This window comes from Schistocerca americana, chromosome 5, assembly GCF_021461395.2.
Source record: "Schistocerca americana isolate TAMUIC-IGC-003095 chromosome 5, iqSchAmer2.1, whole genome shotgun sequence".
Classification (NCBI taxonomy): domain Eukaryota; kingdom Metazoa; phylum Arthropoda; class Insecta; order Orthoptera; family Acrididae; genus Schistocerca; species Schistocerca americana.
Genome location: NC_060123.1, coordinates 502,281,691 through 502,304,503, shown reverse-complemented (window position 1 = coordinate 502,304,503; position 22,813 = coordinate 502,281,691). Strand labels below are relative to the sequence as shown.

The 22,813-nt window shown below is 38.0% G+C and overlaps 1 protein-coding gene across 1 annotated transcript in view; it reads right to left on the bottom strand.

Annotated features, from left to right (window-relative positions):
* LOC124615774 (spatacsin) overlaps positions 1–22,813 on the bottom strand; it is a 395,474-nt gene that overhangs the window by 211,783 nt on the left and 160,878 nt on the right. The window contains exons 13-16 of the mRNA XM_047143873.1: positions 19,651–20,301; positions 15,279–15,449; positions 14,575–14,789; positions 3,595–3,875 (exon numbers count right to left, since the gene is read on the bottom strand). Of these exons, the coding sequence (XP_046999829.1) occupies positions 3,595–3,875; positions 14,575–14,789; positions 15,279–15,449; positions 19,651–20,301 (1,318 nt within the window). The remainder of the gene's footprint in view (positions 1–3,594; positions 3,876–14,574; positions 14,790–15,278; positions 15,450–19,650; positions 20,302–22,813) is intronic.

The window sequence follows — 22,813 nt, the reverse complement described above, 5'->3', positions numbered from 1 at the left end:
TTTACATTCAAGTTAACTGAAAAAGACAAATTTAAGAAGTGAATGCAGCATGAAAATATGAGAAACAATACAACAAGTTGTAAAGTACATCTAATAAGCTTTTTTTTTTTTTTTTCAATTGAAAGCAATCTTTTAGACGTCATATGATTTTTTTGCTATCCAGTGTCTACTTTGTCTGAAACTTTCTATGCTGTAAATAACACACTAAATTAATGATGTACATTTTCTAAGTACTAAATTTAAGTACAACCCCTTCTAGCTTTCAATGAACAGCAGATCCAACATCTCAGTCCATCATATGCCACAGAGATATTGTACTTCATTTTTATTTATAGTACAGAAAGAGCTCTAATGCAATATAATGGGCAAGAAATAATAAAGAAATAAATGTGAGATGTTTTTAACACATAATGTAATAATGTATTATCATTTCACAGACTTTTGTAAATATTATGGTAATGACGTTAACATTTTTCTGAACTTTATTATAATAAGAGATCAAGGGGGATTGAAAATTACTTTCTTCATCACACCATCAATGAATGGAACTAAAGTGTGAACTTATTAACCCTACAGGAATTACAGATTTTATCACAACATGTACACAGTTCGCAAGTTATAAGACGAATACAACGGAGACAGACAGAGCTCGTACCTTTCTTACATTCAGATTCACCAGTTTTTCTCATAAGTGGACAGACTAGTATTGTCACTGAGTAAATTATACTCTGTACTGAAAGCCACAGGTTCAACAAAAGAATGAGTAAGAAAAAGGGTCACTGCATGGAGAGGAAGGAAAACAAAACACAAGATGATTTCATTCCATAAGTCATGTCATGTTAAGGAATCATGGGACATGAAAGTGAAATATTAAATGCAATTGAAACATGACACAAAAACATGTACAGGAAGCATATAAATATTTTACTAGACCTCAACACTGAAATTACGAGTAATAAGAAAGTAACGTACAAGATGAAGGTTCTTGCAGTTTCCAAATTTTTCAGTTCACTTTGCCGAAAATTTTAACATCCATACTGGATACAAGATGTTCCATAAACTCAGAAATTGGTAAAGTGTAATTTTAGCCAGTTTTTGTAATTTGTTTAGAAATATCTTCATCTTCATCTTCTCTTCAGGTATTAGGCAAGAATTTCCTGTTACGGTACCCATCTCTGTAGCGGTCTTCCTCTGTCTCCTCTCCCATGGCACTTATAATTTCTTGCCTTTAAAGGAAGTCTCTCACTCTTTGTAGACAATCATTCCATTTTCTTCTGTAATCTCGAATTTTATCACTGAGGCTAAAGATTTGCAGTTCTTCTGTAATATCTTGATTTCTTAGCCTGTCTTCTCTTGTGCAACCTTTAACACGTCTACGGAATTTCATTTTTTGTGCCTGAATCCGGCTTTCTTGCTTCTTGGTAATCACCCATGTCTCACTTCAATAGAGCAGTGTGGGAACTGCAACAGTTTTGTAAAATTTAATTTGAGTGTCTTTCCTGGTTTTGATTTTAGGTTCCTGCTGATTGTTCCACATACCCGACTGAATTTACTAAGCTTAATTTCAATATCTCTGCTGTAGCCATACGTCATTTCACATCCGAGGTAACTGAAATGGTTTACCTGCTCTAAAATCTTCTGATATATCACTATTTTGCTTCTGATTGGTTCTTTCCCCATGAAGGCCATGGTCTTAGTTTTTTTCTTTTGAAATATCCATGTTAAATTTTGCACTTATCCGTTTTAGCAAGTAGATTCCTTTCTGAACGTCACCTTCCTTATCTGCTAGGATCACTGCATCATCAGCATATAGTAAATTATTTAAAAGAATGTTCCTATCTAGATAGGTGCCTTTCTGAAATTCTGATTTCCACACATGTATTATTTCATTAATGTAGATGTTGAATAAAGTTGGAGAGATGCAGCAGCCTTGTCGTACCCCTTTGTTAGTTGGTACCTCATTAGTTGTTTTACCATTGAGATCTACAGTGACATTTGTGTCTTGATACAAACTTTTTATCGCAGTTACCAGATGCTTTGGATATCCTCGATTCATCATTATTTCCTGAAGTTTCTGTCTTTTGACTTTGTCAAAAGCTTTTTTAAAGTCAATAAAAGCAATGTCTGTTTCTTTATTGAGCTCTCTCCATTTTTCTATTATATGCTGTAGAATATAAACTGCATCTGCTGTGGAGCATCCTTTCCTAAAACCCATTTGTTCCTCACTAAGTACTGCTTCTGCTGTGTTTTTTAAGTCTAGTATTTAAAACCTTAGCATACACCTTGTATGCTGAGTCCAGTAAACTTATTCCTCTCTAATTACTGCATAGGCAATTATCTCCTTTTTTAAAAAAATTGATATCATTCTAGCTGTTTTCCAGTCTTAGGGAATACTCTTCTTCTTCCAACATTCATTGAAGAGATATAGAAGTCATTGGTGTAGCATTATACCTCCATATTTTAATAATTCAGCATTGATACCATCTTTTCCTGTTGCTTTTCTGTTCTTAAATGATGTTAGTGCAGATGTTAATTTGTCAAATTGTATTTCATCATTTTCAGTTTCTTGGCTGTATGATCATACCACAATTCGCTGTAATGATTTATCCAATATTCTTTTTCAATACTATTTATTTGCATCTTCTCTCTTTCTGTTGTGTTTAAGGTTTTTAAGACCTTATATGCCATTTGTTGTCTTACATGGATATCATGTTCAATATTAGAAATAAACCTATCCCAATGTTCTTGATGTGCTTTTCTTATTATGCATTTAGCGTTATTTCTTTTCTCCTTATAGTATTGTTCTCAATAGTGGGGTTACTTAAGTGTTTTATATATGCATCCTATATTTGTTTGACAGCTTTTTAAGTGTTTTATATATGCATCCAATTTTTGTTTGACAGCTTTCATTATATCCTCATTCCAAATTTTTAGGCCTTTTACTTTCCATATTCTTTTCTTTTTTACCAAGAGCTTCTCCTGCTACTCCACATACAGTATTCTTCAGAGTTTGCCATTCTTCCTCTATACTGTCTTTATTTTATAAGTTTGCTAGTTCTTCATTTAATATCCTTCGGTACAGGTGTCTGATACTGTCCTCTTCAAGCAAGTATACCTTATAAATGCTTTGATCTTGTTGGTTTGTTACTTGTTTAGTTATTTTCTTCCATTTTGTAAAAAGATCTATTCTGGAGAATAGTAAGAAATGATCCGATCCTGTATCTTGTCCTCTATAAACTCTTGTATCCCTTACTTGGCCCACTAGCTTATCATTTACTAAGATGTAGTCAATTATTGGTCTAAGACCTCTGCTGCCCCAAGTATACTTGTGTATATCCTTTTTCTTAAAAAGTGAATTTGTGATTTTTAAATTGTTATAAGTGGCAAAATCTCTTAGTAATTTTCCATTTTATTTACATATTGGTTCTCCAAATGGACCAATAACATTTAGAAATATTAATTGCTAAAACCACACATTTAAATGGGAAAGTAGAGAATTTGTTCAACTGAGAACCTGTACTCGAGAGAAAAAAATTCTTTGCTCCACAACCACATACAAATTGCCTATATATTTTCATGTAATATGTTGCTTACCTGAGGAATGGGATACTGATGGATATCAACAAACATCAAAAAAGGCAACCACATATCTTTCTTGGCACAACAATTCAAAAAACCTTCTGGAAGTTTTATTTTGTGGATTTTTGCAAATTTTACAGCAAGTTCCCATTGAATAATTGCTTTTATAACAACCTTTTCTGAGTCACTGTCAGAATGTGGAATTGCTGAGTCACACAGCAATGCAGATTGTAACAAAGATAAGATTTCAACAGGAGCCTCAGGATTTTTCACAATTAGTCCATGCATAAGCAAAGCTGTAATAGAAATAAATATTTATTTTTTTGGGCACACAAAATATATTACACCAGTATACAGCATTTAATTCTACACACAGTGAAGTGACAAAAGTCATGGGATACCACCTAATATCGTGTTGGACCTCCTTTTGCCTGGCATAGTCCAGTAACTCAACGTGGCATGTATGATCATGAGCCCAGGAGAGGTGCTGCAGGTGATGTTGTGCTGTTAGCAAAGACTCTTGCACCAATCATCTATTGCCATAGACCGTTAATGCCAAATTGCACCACAGTGTACTACAGGATACATTTGTTGTACATCCCAAATCAATTTCTGTGGTTATTTCATACAGTGTTCCTTGTCTGTCAGCACTAGTGACAACTCTACACAAATGCTGCTGCTCTCAGTCATTAAGTGAAGGCCATTGACCACTGCATTGTCCATGGTGAGAGGTAATGCCTAAAATTTTGTATTCTTGGCACACTCTTGACATTTTTGATCTCTGAATATGGAATTTCCTAACAATTTTTGAAACAGACTGTCCCATGTGTCTAGCTCTAACTACCATTCTGTGTTTAAAGCCTGTTAGTTCCTGCTGTGCAGCCGTAATCACACCCAAAAACCTTTTCGCATGAATCACCTGCATACAAACGACAGCTCTGGCAATGCACTGTCCTTTTACGCATTGCGTACGCAATATGACCACCACCTGTAATATGCATATAACTATCTCATGACTTCTGTCACCTCAGTGTACCATATAAGAATAAAGAAAAATGGCAAATTACCATAAAATCCACAATGTATTCTGGTGACAGTAACAGGAAGACCTTCACTTATTGGGTATTTTGTAATTAAGTTTTTTCAGTTAGACTTCAGTTGCTAGATCAATTCAGAATATCAAAGGACTTTTATATTCTAATTTAAGAACTTCAATACTGCAGTTAACAGTAACTTCAGAAGACTACTTTGAACATTTAATTAGTACTGATACATTCATATTGATCGGCAGCACCAATGTGAGCACAGTAGAGCTGTTCTGGCAACATGTTCAGCCTCGTTTTGGCAGTGCCTTACAGAATGTAAATATAGAACTGGAGATGGCCCCGAGGATTGCTGACTGGACACACATTGCACTGGTGCCAGTGGGGACTATTAGGAGAAGGGGCTATACTAGGCATGGTCTGAAACTCGACTGAACAGGGAATCAAATTCACTATGGAGACTGAAACAGAGGGTAAATTACCTTTCCTTGACGTCTTGGTCAAGAGAAGGGCTGACGGCACCCTAGGTCATGGGGTGTATCGGAAGACTACGCACACTGATCTGTATTTGCACGCACACAGCTGCCACCACCCTTCACAGAGGAATGGGATACTTAAAACTCTAGTACATAGGGCGTGCACTATCTCTGACGCAGAGAGTCTACCCCAGGAATTGGAACATCTGAGAACTGTATTTTGAAAAAATGGGTACTCAGAGTGGCAGATTCAATGTGCTCTCCGCCCAACCACTGCAGCACAACCTGTTGAGATGGATGAAATCACGAGGGAGGAGGTAGGCACTGCATTTATTCCATACACAGGCGCACTCTCGGGAAAAATCGCCTGCATTCTGAAGAAACACCGGGTCGGAACTGTGTTTTGTCCTCCAAATAAAACTCGTGCATTGGTGGGGACCGCCAAAGATGACCTCGGTTTGAGGAAGGCCGGCGTGTACCAGATTCCGTGTCAATGTGGCAAGTCGTATATTGGTCAGATGATGCGTACCGTCGAGGATCGATGCCGTGAACACCAGAGGCATACTCGGCTGATGTATCCGAGCAAATCGGCGGTCATTGAACATTGTTTGTCGGAAAATCACGCCATGGAGTATGACCGCACGAGGATTCTGGTACAGACGTCGAGATACTGGGACAGCGTTGTTAGAGAGGCCATCGAAATTCGCACCAATGACGACCTCATAAACCGTGACTGTGGCTATAATCTTAGCAAGGCTTGGGAACCAGCGATCGGGTTAATCAAGAGTAAATCGAGCAAACATATAGTTGTGACGACCATGGCGGACAGAGCCATCACACCGACGTCATCTCAGACGCCGTCACAATCTGTTCCACCGCGCGACCGTGGCGCGGGGCGCGGACGGCGGAGGGAGCGCGCCGCGGGCGGAGGGTATTTAAATCAGCCGCCGTCGCGACCGAACCCAGTTCCCTCTGAGCAGCCATAGCGTACGGATCTCCGTGCCGGCACGTTCACAGGAGCTCAGTCCGTCAGTTCACCTGATGATGGCGACATGTATGATCGCCGAAATATTGTGCCCGTTGGACACTATAGACCGGCAGCATACTCGTGGATATTTTGATTATCAAATACGCCGGGAGAAACTCAAGAATTGATTAGAATTGTCTATCGGTAATCAAAACAAGGAGTCCATTAAAAATAAACTCTAGCTTGAAGTTTAATTACTGTGTTTGAACAGCATGGTACTATACATTACAGAGCAATGAGGCAGTGATAATGAATTAGAGCATATAGTGCTATAGTGCTATTGTCATATGAACCTGCAAGCTGCTACTGCAGCACTACCAGAAAAGGTAGGGGATCTTGTATTTATATCAGTGATGGCACACTTTTTAGAGCTGGAGGTGATATGATCATAATTAGTGTAGAAAAATATTTTGAATTGGCAGCCACTGAAGAGACAAAGCTAAATATGCACAAAAAATAAATCATTCTGTGTGAGTGTGTGTGTGTGTGTGTGGGGGGGGGGGGGGGGGGGGGGGGGCGGCACGCGTTTGCGCGCACGCACTTGTGCGGCACTAACCTAATTTCTTAAACAAATTCACTGATGTCATGGAATGAGTCTCAGATCCTGAAACTAACATAACAACACATGGAGGCATACATATAAACACAGGTGTTGACAGTGAAATTGGTAATGACTTTCTAAACGTTTTGAGCATCTTTTCGTGCAACACAAATGTTAAACACTTTTACAAGGGTAACAAAAATTTCAGCATCAGTTTTAGACCATGTGCAGAATTTATAAAAGATAGTCTTTTGGATTATTATGACCAGTAATAATGATAAAGATAGGCTTGGTAAAACCTGCAAAACCGCTGTCATAATGCTAGATACAATCAGTAGTGTGGCCACCAAGAACAAAAGCTTATTGATCCACTTTCAACTTCATGACAAACATAGATATAGTACAATCAGTAGAAGAACATGAATGAGAAGCAGTGCTGGTTGCAATGTCTTTGTATAGAGGAGGACTCCAGTAGGCAGCACGGCAAATGTCGTGCCGTGCGCAATAGTCTTGTGACCCACCACTTGTGACCCACCACAGGTGCCTAGGGTGTGTGGCCCGTGCAGCTGCCATTGGAAGTCTATTTGAAATGTAGCACACCTACAGCCTGAAGCCACAGTGCATATCCAGATGTTGCATACAGGGTTATAGTACGCCTCCCCTCTTGGGCAAAGGGCACTCCTCTGGTATAGCATCAGGCCGACTGATGATGCATCCATGGCCTCTACGACGGGCGCCACAGGTGATGAGGGTAGCAGCAGAAGGAAATTTTGGGCTGGAACTGGTTAGTAGGAGCAAAAGTAGTGTGGACGCAACATTGACAAGGAGGTCATGTACACCCCCACAGCAAGGTCACTCCACGACGCCGGGGCAAGCAATGAGGGAGAGGGCACAGAAGGAGGAGGTTGGTTGTGGCAGCAGAACTGTGGCTCTCACCATGGTGGGAGGATGGAGCTGATTGTGATGGCATTCCACCAGCCCCTCAGAGGTGTGCCTACAGAGGCAGCAGCTGCAGCAACTGCAGCAACTGTGGACCATGGCCAGACTTCTTTTCAGTTGGCAGCCCAACCCCCAAGTCCAGACCATGGAGCCAGAAACAAACCATGACGATGGACATAGGTGGGGCAGCATGAGAAGGTGCATACGTGGATGGCTACCATGGAGCAAATTGGTTGGACTCCGATCCACCACCAGCACAAGGGTAGAGGAACTCAAGAAGCATATCAAGGTGTTGTTTGCGGAAGAGACCATGATATATTTCTTCATCTGAATCTTGAACGTGTGGACAAGTCTTGGGAGTGAAATGGAGGGGAGCTATTACGTGGCAAATGCCTTGACAGGTGCAGACATTGTGGAAGATCTGAAACACAAATTGTGGACAATTATCTGTCACAAATGCATAAGGCAATCAGCAATCCTTCAACACAAAAAAATAATTGAGGGGGCCTGAACCAAAGCTGAAGTTCAAGGACAGTGGGTAACAAATAAAAATTTAGAGAAAGCATCGGCAACCGAAAACCAGTAAGAATTGAGGAATGGCCCCATTTATTCAACATGGATTCACTCCCATGATTCTGGGATGCCTGCGGTGCTGCCTATTGCATAGCACATTGAGGGCCAGCCGCAACAAGATGCACAATGTCACTGTTGGTGCCAGCTCAAAACACGTGTTGACGGGACAATGACTTGGTACAGCAGACCTCCCAATGTCCCAGAGGTGGAGCTGACGAACATCCCCCATAGGACAGCTGGGATCACAGCCTAGGTGAAAACCACTCTGTTGCTAAGAGAACAACACCATAAAATACTGAAAGGTGGCGACAAATGACATAATAGTTATGCAAAGGCTCAGAAATCTTTCCTCAAGTCCTGACCGGCCAACCATTCTGAAGGAGGTGAACGACCTGATGTAAAACCAACCCAGTAATACACACATGTTGCAGTGTTATGAGATAACAGCTCTGTATGAATGTAAGTTTTGTGAGTATGTGTTTGTTAGTTCTGGAAAAAAATATATGTATTACATATGTTAAACAACTTATTGTTGTTTATATGCGCCTATCCTTTGCTTAGCACCTCTTCTGTTTCGTAAAAAGCAATCTGCTCTCATATGGATATTATATTCAGTCCTCAATTTTCCAGCAATGAGTACTGAAACAGATATGTTTGCTGGAAACGTTAGAGTTGTAAGTAGGAATTATCAACAAAGTTATTCATTGATGGTCTCAACAATTACTGAATTATGTACCTACCCATTAGCAACTGGAGATTATCAGTAATTTTAAGGCAGTCGACATGCAGTTAAGAAAAGGACCACATGAATCTTTATACCAGAACAAGAATCTGTTTCAGAAAGTTCAACTGTTTTGCTTCATCGCACGACAAGATGTTGAAAGTTTAATCAATGTATCAGAAATATATACAAGGGTCTGATGGTTCTTGATCTCCGGGAAAGCAATCTTGAAGAGTCCCATGAACATATTAGTATATAAAACAACAATTCTGGCTGCCATGAATGCAATATTGATCTACACTACTGGCCATTGAAATTGCTACACCAAGAAGAAATGCAGATGATAAACAGGTATCCATTGGACAAATATATTATACTAGAACTGACACATGATTACATTTTCATGCAATTTGGGTGCATAGATCCTGAGAAATCAGTACCCAGAACAACCACCTCTGGCCATAATAACACCCTTGACACGCCTGGGCATTGAGTCAAACAGAGCTTGGAAGGCGTGTACATGTACAGCTGCCCGTGCAGCTTCAACACGATACCACAGTTCATCAAGAGTAGTGACTGGTGTATTGTGACAAGCCAGTTGCTCGGCCACCATTGACCAGACATTTTCAATTGGTGATAGATCTGTAGAATGTACTGGCCAGGGCAGCAGTTGAATATTTTCTGTATCCAGAAATGCCCATACAGGACCTGTAACAGGCAGTCGTGTATTATCCTGCTGAAATGTAGGGTTTCGCAGGGATCGAATAAAGGGTAGAGCCACGGATCGTAACACAACTGAAATGTAATGTCCACTATTCTAAGTGCCGTCAATGTGAACAAGAGGTGTCCGAGATGTGTAACCAATGGCACCCCATACCATCACGCCGGGTGATACGCCAGTATGGCAATGACGAATACATGCTTCCAATGTGCATTCACCGCAATGTCGCCAAACACGGATACAACCATCATGATGCTGTAAACAGAACCAGGATTCATTCGAAAAAATGACGTTTTGCCATTTGTGCACCCAGGTTCGCCGTTGAGTACAGCATCACAGGCGCTCCTGTCTGTGATGCAGTGGCAAGGGTAACCACAGCCATGGTCTCCGAGCTGATAGTCCATGCTGCTGCAAACGTTGTCGAACTGTTCATGCAGATGGTTGTTGTCTTGCAACCGTCACCATCTGTTGACTCAGGGATCAAGACATGGCTGCACGATTCATTACAGCCATGCTGATAAGATGCCTGCCATCTGGACTGCTAGTGATACAAGGCCATTGGGATCCAGCATGGTGTTCCGTATTACCCTCCTGAACCCACCGATTTCATACTCTGCTAACAGTCATTGGATCTCGACCAATGCGAGCTGCAATGTCGCGATATGATAAACCGCAATCGCAATAGCCTACAATCCGACCTTTATCAAAGTCGGAAAAGTGATGGTACGCATTTCTCCTCCTTATACGAGGCATCACAACAAAGTTCCACCAGGCAACGCCGGTCAACTGCTGTTTGTGTATGAGAAATCGATTGGAAACTTTCCTCATGTCAGTACATTGTAGGTGTCACCACCTTGTGTGAATGCTCTAAAAAGCTAATCATTTGCACATCACAGCATCTTCTACCTGTTGGTTAAATTTCACGTCTGTGGTGTAGCAATTTTAATGGCCAGTAGTGTATTTGTACATCTGCCACTATTTCCTGCGGTTTCCTTCTTCTATGTTTATTCCTTCTTCTTTGTTATTTTGGTGTCAGCTACACTTTTATTCTCATTCTCTCTTTCCCTTACCTCTTACTTGTCAATTCCTGTCACTGTTGTTTCTATCACACCTTGTCTGTTGATAGTACTGTACAGTTGATTATCTCCTTGGTTTACTTTTATTGTGTCCCTATTGCAAAGATGCCACTGGGTACTATATTGAATAGTCATGAAATAACCCCACTGTCTCTTTTGCTGGATGGAGAAAGCTCTGTTTCCGCCAAGTCTATCAGAATTTGTTCATGAGCTTCCTGCCTCTGTCATATACAGGAGGTATTCCCTCCTATCTGTGTTTTGCCAGTGATTAACAACATTTAACATTTCCGTTCTTCTTCGTTTGATGGATTAGGCTTTTCAAGTCTGTCTCATCTTTATAAAATTCCTTCCATCTCTTTTGAGGTAGTCTCAGATTTCTTCTCCCATATATTTTACAATCTAAAGGTAATTTGAGAAGTCTTTTATGCATCTATCCTATGTTTAGTAATCCCATCGGATGTGAAGATGGATAATAAGCTCACTGGACAACAAATTAAGTCACCCTTGCAGAAATAATTACGAGTGTTATTTAATACCATGTGATTTCGCCCCTGGACTTGATAACTACTTGGATTCCATCAGGAAGTGAATCCACAAGTTTATGCAGGTACTCCGCATACAGGTTAAGCCACTCGCTGAGGATTAGATCACACAGTTCCAACAAACTCCAGGAATACTGATGTAGGAGTTTTACCTGCTGTTCCAACACGTCCCACAGATTTTCTGTGATGTCCAAGTCAGAGATTTTGCAGGCCAATTGAGATTTAATAGGGTGAGAGAGTGTTCAGAAAACCAATCACATACTCTTTCAGCCCACTGAACTTTGCTGTTGTCATCTTTATGTGCCTGTGTGTGAGTGTAGATAGTGAGCCACAAATAAGGCCACTTGACAGGGGTCTGTGCCTGACTTGCAGTGCGATTACTTTTGAGCTCCCTGGATCATCTTCAAATCCAAAAACAAGGTAAAACTAAATATGTAGTGTCCATTATTTTACAAAACTTAGAAAAATCTTGCACATAAATGTTGAATTTACCTATGTAGCTGAGAATCATCAAACTGTCACGTCTGTATCAGAACCACATACCTGAATACTATGGTATGCAACTGTGGACCATATTTTAATAGTTAACTGGTAGAGGGAGGGGTAGAAGTGGAACAACGAGACTAGGAGAGGGAAAGGTGGCTGGGGGTAGTGGGGGGAGGGGGGGGGGGGGTGAGATGTCAAGAGCTCAATACCAGATTCTTATAAACAGCACATAATAATCTCAATCTGTTCCACATTGTCAGAAGGAAGGAAGGAAGCAAGGTTAAAGTTTAATGCCCCATTGACATTGAGGTCATGAGGGGGAGGGGTAGAGCAAAGATAGTGAAGGAGATCAGCCATGCCCTTTTAAACAAACAGTCGTGGTATCTGCCTGGAGTGATTTAGAGAAATCACAGAAAACCTAAATCTGAATGGCCAAACACAGATATCAACCACTGTCCTCCCGAATGAAATTTCAGAGAGCTAACCACTGTGCCATCTCACATTGTCCAAACATTCCCAAAGAGGTGTCCCTTAGGTTCAATGTGTAGCACTTCCGAATTTATATGGTTCCAGCAAAGTGCTTTGATATTAGAAGATGTCATGCAAATACTGTTTTATTATTGTGAATTGAAGCATGCTCCCTGAAATGTATTTCAAAAATCCTGTCTGTTTTACTATGAGAGCTTCTGGACAGTTTCTGTGCTTCAGTTCATTATACGCACTTTGCTGCTGTGACTTCTGAGGCTTTTTTTTTTATTCAAGCGGTGCTTCAATCTGATGAATAAATTTAATGAGTCTTAAACTGTAAATACAAATTGCTACTAAGAAAATGTTTAGCAATTACTTCTGATATCCATCCTTTATAACTCACAGGCATATATGCGATTTTCTTGTCTTCCTGTTATCCTCTTAGCATACTATTACTCATTTTATGTTGTTGTTACCCATTTTCTGTAGCACCTTGGTTACTGTTGAAATCATATACCTGTTGCTTATTGTAACTTGTTTAATAATAGTGATTTCTTTGCTCCTCTCAAGCTCACTTAATGGCTGTTGGATTATTAGAACTGCCATTAAGCGAGCAAGAGAGGAGAAAGGCTGCTACAAAAAATTAAAACACAACAACAAAGTAAAATCAGTGATTTTATGCTAACAGGTGAATGGGAAGAAAAGAAAATCGTGGATACATCCACAATTTATACAAGACAGGTGTCACAACTAACTGCTACAGTTTTGTAGCACCAATTTCCATACAGGGTTTAAGACTTATGACATTCTTTGCTTCAGACCGAAGCACCAAATCTATAAAAGCCTCAAAATTTATGGTAGCAAGTGTATATAAATTGAAATGTGGAAAATATCTTAAAGTTAACACAGGTCACACAGGCAAGGCAACTGAAATATGTTTCAAAGATCACACTTCATTTCACAATAATAGAACATTTGGTGAAAATCTAACATCAAAGCACTCTGTTGGAACCACTGATACACACTTGGAAGTATTACAAAATGAATCTTAAGTACGTCTCCTGCCAAGGTTTGAAAAAATTGAGATTTTTGCACACTGTTTACAAGAGCCAGGCAATAAATTAAATCAGCAGAACAATTTTATAAACAGTGCATTTGTTAAAAACTTCAGAGGCTCTTCCAATAATTCACATCGACATAGCACAAATATAAGCAACAGCCCCATTCACTGAGAAGAGACAATCGTGCATCATCTCACACACCACCCTAGCAGCAAAACGGCATGCAGACTGGCTTCCACACATACCGCTAAACTGTGAATTTTACAAAACCACAAAGCACAAGCAGATGCAACTAACTGTAACTGTTATATTCCATTCACTGTAATTTTAGTTGCTCACATAGTTTCAGTTTTATAATATTATTGTTTTATACCCTCTACAGTTCTATAATTCCAGTGTTTTACAGTAGTAATATTTTAAAACAATTCAGTTTTTGTTACTTTACATAACTCCACTTTTATAATTTGGCTATTTTACTTCTTTTGCAGTTTACAAGGCCTTGTTCTACAATCTTAATGTTTTTACATTAATTTTTACATAATTTTAATTTTTATAATTTTAGCATATGACTCCCTCTTGTCACACAAGGTACTATAGTGTCTTGCTGACTGTAAATTCATTGTGGTTACACTATCCCTAATCCATTGTTCTACACTCTTGATATTTTAATGATGATTCTTACATAATTTTACTTTCTTTAATTTTACATAAGTATACTGAATGTAAATCCATTAAGCATACAACATCCCTCACACTACACCTCCTTGCTTTCTTCCCTGATCTCCCAATCTCTCTCAATCCACTTTTTCCCCTTTCCCCTCTTTTCTCTCCCCCTACCTCCACCAGTTACCTATTCAAAACACAGCCCACAGTTGCATGCACAGTATTCTGATGTGTGGTTTTGATAAACACACAACACATTGCTGATGTATCTACATAGGTAAATTCAATATTTCTGTACATTAATGTTCTACTTTTTGTTTATTTTCTATCTCAACCATCTGTTCTTAGCATATTGTTTCACTTTTTATGTTTTATTATTATCAATTATTAGACAACACCTGATTAAAAATCAAACTCCAACGAATAGAATGGCATTTGGGAAAATATCAAAAATTAACACAAGGATAGCTGGCGAAATATATATTTCATTTAGGCCCTGTATTTCACTTAATGATGACATCTGAATATATACATGGCTCTACACACCCCATGGTCAAGATCATTATTTTGTATAGCAGGAAAACCTAGGTGACAAAAAAGAACATTAAGCCTAAATTTAATGTTTTAATTCTTTCAACTATTATAGCAAACAACGTACCAACTTTTTCCACAAATAATTCAGTATTTGTTGTGGAAGTTTGTTCTTCTGAAACCAAATAATCTAAGATTTTATTTGCAGCTGTGATATGTACTCTCATAACTTCTGAGTTGGCACCCAACATTTCCACAAATGATACACAAGCACTTGTAATACAAGTGTCTCTGAAATTTTGTAATGCCACACCATGAGCATAGCCTGAAGCTTGCCTCGTTCTGAAACATGTAAATAATAAAATAATGATAACAAATTCAAATAGTGAAGTAAGAAATGTGATACAACACAATAACAAAAGAACTTTTAAGTATTCTGTAATGCTACTACTTAAGATAAAAAAGCACTTTTAACTATTCTTTTATGCTACTATTTAAGCTACTTAATACTTTAGAGCTGTAAACTTAATATTTAATGGCTTTTGGTAAGCTTGTTGTAGTTTAGTTTTGTCAAACAAAACAAATAATTAAACAAGAAAGAGATTATCTTGTGAAGGCAGATAACTACTAACGAAGAAAGTTCAGTACCAATAACTGAGCAAAAACACATTACATTCACTTTTATGTTCCTGTTGACTGCCCAGTACTGTGGTAAAGATTCTTGTATACCTTTTTTTTATCTTTCATCCAGGATTTTATATCACTGTTATCAAATGAAATTGATGGAAATAAAACATCAGAGATATAGAAAGGAACTATATATAAACATACATCGTTTTTGATTTCCTCTTGTGGCACTTGAACTGTTCTACTAAAAAAGTATTTGCAGCAAAACTTGGCCGTCCTTGTTTCAAATAATACAAGTAATCCAATTTACATTTGTATCCATATTTAGAGACCAATTTTGGCATTGAAAAATGTGGCAGATCCACTGCCTCAGTCCTGTAATAACAACCATAATTAATAACAAAATTTGCAGACACAGTGCCAAATTCCAATAACTATAAAATATTTATCAATTCAAATTAATAAAAGTAATATTATAATCTACAAAGAAAATGTCTCTAAAATAAAGGATAATCAAACTACTTACATTGTATTAGCAAGAATCTAAACAAATAAATCTTAACAGAAACACTTGCTTTCAGGAATAGATGAGCTATCACGAAGCAAACCAGAGAAATGGATAGGCAAAATTTGATTATTAGGTGATTTATTTTCATCTGAGCACATCTTAATCAGTATTTTTACTTAAAAATTAAATAAAAATCAGAAGTATTTTTCAAATACTTCATTTTGCCCCTGACTGTACATTTATTATGATATCCAGTATTGCACTTCCAACATTTTGCTCATTTTCATGTGGTTGTAGCTGCAATCAAGATTAATCAACATTAGACATACCGCTGATGGAAACACATATGAGGGTGGTTTCATAGGTCTGGTAAATTTCCATGAAAGAATGGAACATTTTTGTTGCATCTTCTTGGTTGGTAAGCTGGATTATTCCAAGGATCACACAAAGAATTTCAACATAGTACAGCTTACAGCTCATTGTTGACAGCCATCTGAATTGGTCAGTGTGCCTGCTGTGATTGAAAATGGAGAAAACTGCAGCTATGAAACATTTTGATTTGAAGGGCTGGACTGCCAAACAAATCAAAACAGAATAGAACAAAGTTCACGCAGACCCTGCACCATCACTGAAGACCATTTTCTTTTAAATTAATGAATTTAAATGTGGTTAGTCAAGCACCAAATATGAAGCATGCTCCGGCTGTCCAATTGAGGTCTCCAGAAAGGAAAACATTGGCAAAACCCACAATATGGTAATGCAAGACTGCCAAATAAAAATTCGTGAGGTAACCGAGATTGTACGGGTCTCAACTGAGTGAGTGCATAGTATTCTGCGTGGACAATTGTCTATGAAGAAGCTGTGTGCGAGCTGGATGCCATGATTGCTCACAGTTGCCCAAAAGTGCATCTGACACATTTCAACACAATGTCTGGTGATGTTTAATCACAATCCGAAAGACATTTTGCACCAGTTTGTGACTGTTTATGAAACCTGGATCCATCATTACACACCAGAGTCAAATCAGCAGTCAAAACAATGGACAGAGGCTAGTGAAAGTGCACCAAAGAAGACAAAGACCATTCTATTAGCTGGTAAGGTGATGGCCACTGTTTTTTGGGATCTCCAAGGAATAATCCTCATAGATTACTTGGACACAGGCAGAAGAATAACTGGACCCCATTATGCTTCATTGTTCAATCATTTGAAACCTGCGTTGGCTAAAAAAGAACAAGACTGGCACACAAAAAAAGTGCTCTTTCACCAGGATAATGCAGCATCCCACCCATCAGGGATAACAATGGCATAAGTGCATTAATTGGGCTTTGAACTGGTTGATCATCCACCGTATTCATCAGTCTTAGCTCCAAGTGACTTCTTCCTGTACCATAACATGAAACTTCAGCTACCTGCGAAGAAATTTTCATTAAATGAGGAAGTGATAGTTCTAGTCAACGAGTATTTTGCAGAGTTTGACAGAACCTATGTTTCCAAAAGGGTGAAAAAGCTAGAGAATCACTGGACCAAGTGTATACCCCTTAAAGGAGACTATGTGGAGAAATATGATGAATCGTTTACAAAACAAACATTTCTTTTTTTGCTGTTTTACCAGACTTATCAAACCACCCACACAATGCAGCCACAAAAATCAAACTAAAAATTTCTCATATCCTGAATACAGAGTAGTAGTCAGCATTAATAAAAAGAATAAAAATGGCGTGAGCATCTATGGCTTATGTCAGCCTTTTTCACATACACTATCTGTATAAAGTATAAAATACATCACTGCAATATGAGAACATTGTACAAAAACACACAGATAAATGCAGCTCTGATTTTACAGCTGTGTGATGGACAAGATAAAAAACTCATTAAAGTTAATTTGTGCTTACTGTACACGTCAGTAATAAAATCTGTAGTGGTCAAAACTGCTGGGAATCAGCTCTAATGTACTTAACACCATAGCCAGGACAACATTTAAGATGCAGGCAGGAATCCTAATACAAAACTCCTGATATAAAACCTTTGCAAGCATAGATAAGTATTCTCTTAGGTGCTGGTAACAGGAAATGAAGGACAATCAAATTTTATTAACAGTGAAAAAAGACATCTGCATGTCTGTAAAACAGAAAATGTAGTAAAATGTTACATGGTCATGAAGGTACATACAACAATGTGGCATAGTTACAAAAGTTCTGGTATTACATAGAGTTCTGGACTGTAGACAATACACGGAGGTGACAAAAGGCTTGGGACACCCCCTAACATTGTGTTGCACCATCTTTTGACTGGCATAGTGCAGCAACTTGACATGAGATGGACTCTACAAGCCTTTGGAAATACTCTGTCTTGCTGCCTATATAGCCATCCACAATTGTGAAAATGTTGAGTGTGCAGGATCTTTGCACAAACTGATCTGCTGATTATGTCCCATAAATGTTGGACAGGTGACCAAATCATTTGCTTGAACTGTCTAAAATGTTCTTCAAACCAATTGAAAAAAATTGTGACCTGGTGCACTGTCATACATAAAAATTCCATTGTTCTTTGTGAAGATGAAGTCCATGAATGGCTGTAAACAGTCTCCACACTGCTGAAAAATTCGAGTCAATTATTGGTTCAGTGGAACCAGTGGGCCCAGTCCATTCCATGTAAACACATCTCATACCATTGTAGAGCCACCACCAGCTTTCACAATGCCTTGTTGACTACATGGGACCTTGGGTTCATGGGGTCTGCTCTACACTCGAACCCTTCCATCATCCCTTACCAACTGAAGTTGTGACTCAACTGACAATAGTTTTCCACTCAATTAGAGACCAATCAATATGGTCATGAGCCCATGCGAAGTGCTGTAACTAATATCGTGCTGTTAGTTAAGGAATTAGCATTGGTCATTTGCTGCCACCACTCCACTATCCTAACAGATATGTTCATCGTACATCCCACATTGAATTCTGTGGGTATTTCATGCAGTGTTGCTTGTAATTGTATTACAAATTTTTGACATGTCTCCTGTAAGCAAACAAAATAGACTGCAAATGTACGTCATGAAATGAATAAACCACAATTCCACAATTGTCTATTAGCACTGACAACTCTAGTAAACAGTGCTGCTCTCGGTCATTAAGTGAAGGCAATCATCACCCACTGTGTTGTCTGTGGCGAGAGGGAACGCCTGAAATTTGGTGTTCTCAGCACACTGTTGACAGATCTCAGAACATTGAATTCCCTAATAATTTCCGAAACGGAATGTATGATGCATCTAGCACCAATTACCATTCTGTTTTCAAAGTCTGTCAGTTCCCATATTGTGGCCATAATCACGTTGGAAACCTACACATGTGAATCAGCTGAGTACAAATGACATCTCCGCCAATGTACTGTCCATTTACACCTTGTGTATGGGATAGTGCTGCCATCTGTTTATGTGTATATCATTATCCCATGACCTTTGTCACTTTAGTGTATGTCACATATTGTATGTATGTATGTATTTTATGTAAAATGGTGGCTCTGTGTGGGTGTCATGCCACAAGGAACCATACAGTTCAAACAAACTTGTATGTGCCAAATATAAAAGCATGATCACTGTACTACTATGTTAAAAGCACCATCCTTACACTTGTTTAAGAGTATAACGTTTCATAATCTATAATGAACATGTCTTGTATTATCTTACTTATTAGGTGGGATGTCAAATGTGGAACACATGCAAACATCACACCACAATACAACCAAACAGTGCAAACACATTCCTGTGTGTCAGACAATTGCAGCTGTAACTTGGAAATGACCAAAAGGTTGGAATTGCAATAATGGATATTGTACTGCAAATATGAAGAGATTTAAAGGTCTATGAGTCTATGATAAATTGTACAAATTGGAAGTAGTTCCTTACATTACACATGAGAAATTACTAACGTTCAGCAAAACATGGACAAATCAAACGCAGTGCAATTTTTAATGCACACTTGAGTTGAAGATAGAGTACTGGAGAACTCAGCACATACAATGAGAAATACATTCTACAGAAAAAGTGCAGGAAGTGCTGAGAAAAATACTTACTGCTGCCAAGAAAAAAATTTCTGGCTATCAAATGGTGTACAGTTCTGCAGTAATTCATACACTGTGATATCTGGCACTTCATCAGTTTTTCTTTGAGACATCAGAGACATTTCTAAAAGAGGTAACTTCTGCAAGGTTGACTGAAAGATTTCTTTTGTTACAGGTGAGTTTTCTAGCTCCCCTTGCTCATACACAGCTGAGAGACTCTCACCACTGAACATTATCAATGCAATAACAACAAGTGGATGTTGTTTTAAAAATGTTTCTACATTGTTATTCCCTAAGTACTGTATGGTTTTAAGTATTAGATTATAAATGAATGCTGCATCTGTAGTATTAGGATTGAAATCTCTGAATGCCAGCCACAATTTAAACCAATGTAACTCGGTACTTTCACTATCAGGAAATGTTTCACACAGTTCCTGAATTTGTTCTTCCGTGTATTTACTGTCTTCCAAGCACACATATGGCAAATTGTATAATTTATGCTTGAGTATGAGCTCTGTCAATAGCTGGTGAACACTTTGCAGACTTATATTAGCTGTTGGTGCATTTAGAATATCCTTCAGCCTGTGTAGTGATGATGCCCTGGCAAATCTTCTGAGTATGCTGGAAATTCTAGTTTTTTCATGACTATCGAAGACTCCAAACCTGTAAAAATGTTTGCACATAAAATTATAAATGTATATTAGATGAAGGTACAATATTAGCTGAAAGAGTTATTTAGGCTGTCACAAAGTCAATAAACTGGCACAAAATTCTACATAAAGAATGAATCATGGATCATTACTCATAATGATTTTCCTAAGCACAGACACTGTCATTGCGTATTTGTGATTATTCATCAATTACATCAATAGAAAACTCTAGCACTGTATGTCCTTAAGAAGAGAATGCTCCAAACTTGCACTGTCTGGGCACCATTTCTTGTAAATCATGTCTGAAGCACAGACCACAATTTGTATGGAAGAGGATAACAAGCTGTAATGGAATGTTTTCATGTTTGATGATATTTCTTTGCATTACAGATGTTAAATACAACTGGAAGGGTAAATGAAGTCTAGCAAATCTGTTGTACAGATCAGTTGATTCCCAGTCAGAGCCAATATGAAAAAATAGTTGCTACGAATGTGGAAGCTGAAAGCAAAATAAAAAATACTGCTACAAGCTGTGAGCAGAGCATGTGCTTGGAAGATGCTACTGCAAGATACTTCTTTGACAATTTTAACAGTCTACTGATTCCCACTGGAAACGTTCCATAATTTATAACAAATTTAGATTTACTGCTGAGCTCCTTGTGACACATAAACAAACAGTTAATACTTTGTTGGCATTTCAATATATATTTCTAAAAACATATAACAAGAAAGAAAGTTGGAACGATTGTTTGGTTCATACAATCTGATTTCACCAGTGAATTTTCTAATTCAAGTACAGCAAGATAGAAGGATCCTGACTGATAGTAGTTTCAAAGTCAGTGTTCACTGTTGGTGTGCTATCATGGACAACTAATGAAAATGAGCATTACATCATCACACATTTATGGGAATGTTCACACAAAAAATTGAGGTTTATTTGTGAATTCAGTACACAATGTTTTAAGGATCTGATAAAAAAAAAAGTGGAACAGGATGTGGTCTATACAGGAAAAGATACTAAAAGAAATTCATTGTAATTAGTTTCATGTTACATGGATGATTTACATGATAAATAACATATATAAATGATGAGCAACTTCCATAGACATCACATACACAGAAAATACACATTATAGCCAAGTCTGACAGCATAGCAACAGGTTCCCTCTTAGTCTTACACTGTTTGATATTTTCATGGATAATTTGAAACAAATTTTTAAGTACTGGTTGAGATATGAGAATGAGAATAATGATAATGATGATGATGATGATGATGATCTGTGTTTATAGACCTGTGCGACTACTCTGTTAAATACATTACTACAACATTTAAACTCTCAACATAAGAAAATTCAGTTCAAAATGGAGCTGGGAGGCTCTTCTATAAATTTCTTTGACCTTATTATAGACTTTAGCACAAGGACACACTTATCTAGTATTTGCAGAAAAACTGTTAGCTACAGATACAGTACCCCTGAAAGCTCCCAGCAACCACATAATCCCAAACATGCAGCTTTCTATTCAATGGTGCATCACCTAAAATCTATTAAATATCTGAATCTTCCTTTCAAATAGAACTACATACCATCAGACATATCACTTCCTGTAATAGCTATAGCTTTTTCCTGACTGATAATATACAATGACAAAAGAAAATGCATAAAATTACACCACTCCCATATGCTGGCCAACAAGAAGCAGTCAGTAGTTACAAACACCGGTGCATCATCCCATTTACTGGCAAAATTTCAAATAATCTCATGAAAGATTAAAGTCTCACAACCACAAAACTGAATTTAACAATATCAACAGCATATCAAGAATTTTATCCAATAGTAAAGATAAACTGCAACCCCTGGCACAGAGTGGTGTGTATAAAATCACATGCAAGCACTGAGAAAAATTATATTGGTCAGTCAGGCAGAGCTGTGGTAATAAAGTTATCTGAACATGAGAAATGTTGGAGGAAGAAAGATTCAACCTTTGCCTATCATCTTTTAACAGATAATGACTCATATCTTGGAGAATGTGGCTTTCACTCTGTTAAGAAAAGTAGGAAGATGAGTCTGCTAGAAACTGACACACAAAAGCCACAGAATGCCACTTAGTATTAAATGACTGAATTCAATTTTGTTTTTCTCCTTTGATAAATAAGTTTTGCTTACAAATAATAGGTTGAAATTTCAAAATCAACATTATTGTTCATTAGTTGTTAAATGTGTCTCTTGATAAAAAAAGATTCTCTTTTAATTAATGGAACTATTTCTACATAAAAAAGTAATGCTTTCCTGCTTAGATACTCTGCATGTCATCATTTTTGTGTGTTGTGTAAAAAATATCTATTTAGTGTATGTATGAAGACCGAAGTGAAGAATGATAATTTGTACCAATGTCAGGATTTGAACCTGGGTCTCCTGCTCATCAGGCAGAGACTTGAAAAGGTGTCTGGAGCCATATAGTCTCATTTAATGTCTGTTTATGTCACATGTCATTTTATCTGTGTTTGCAACATTCAGTTGTCACCT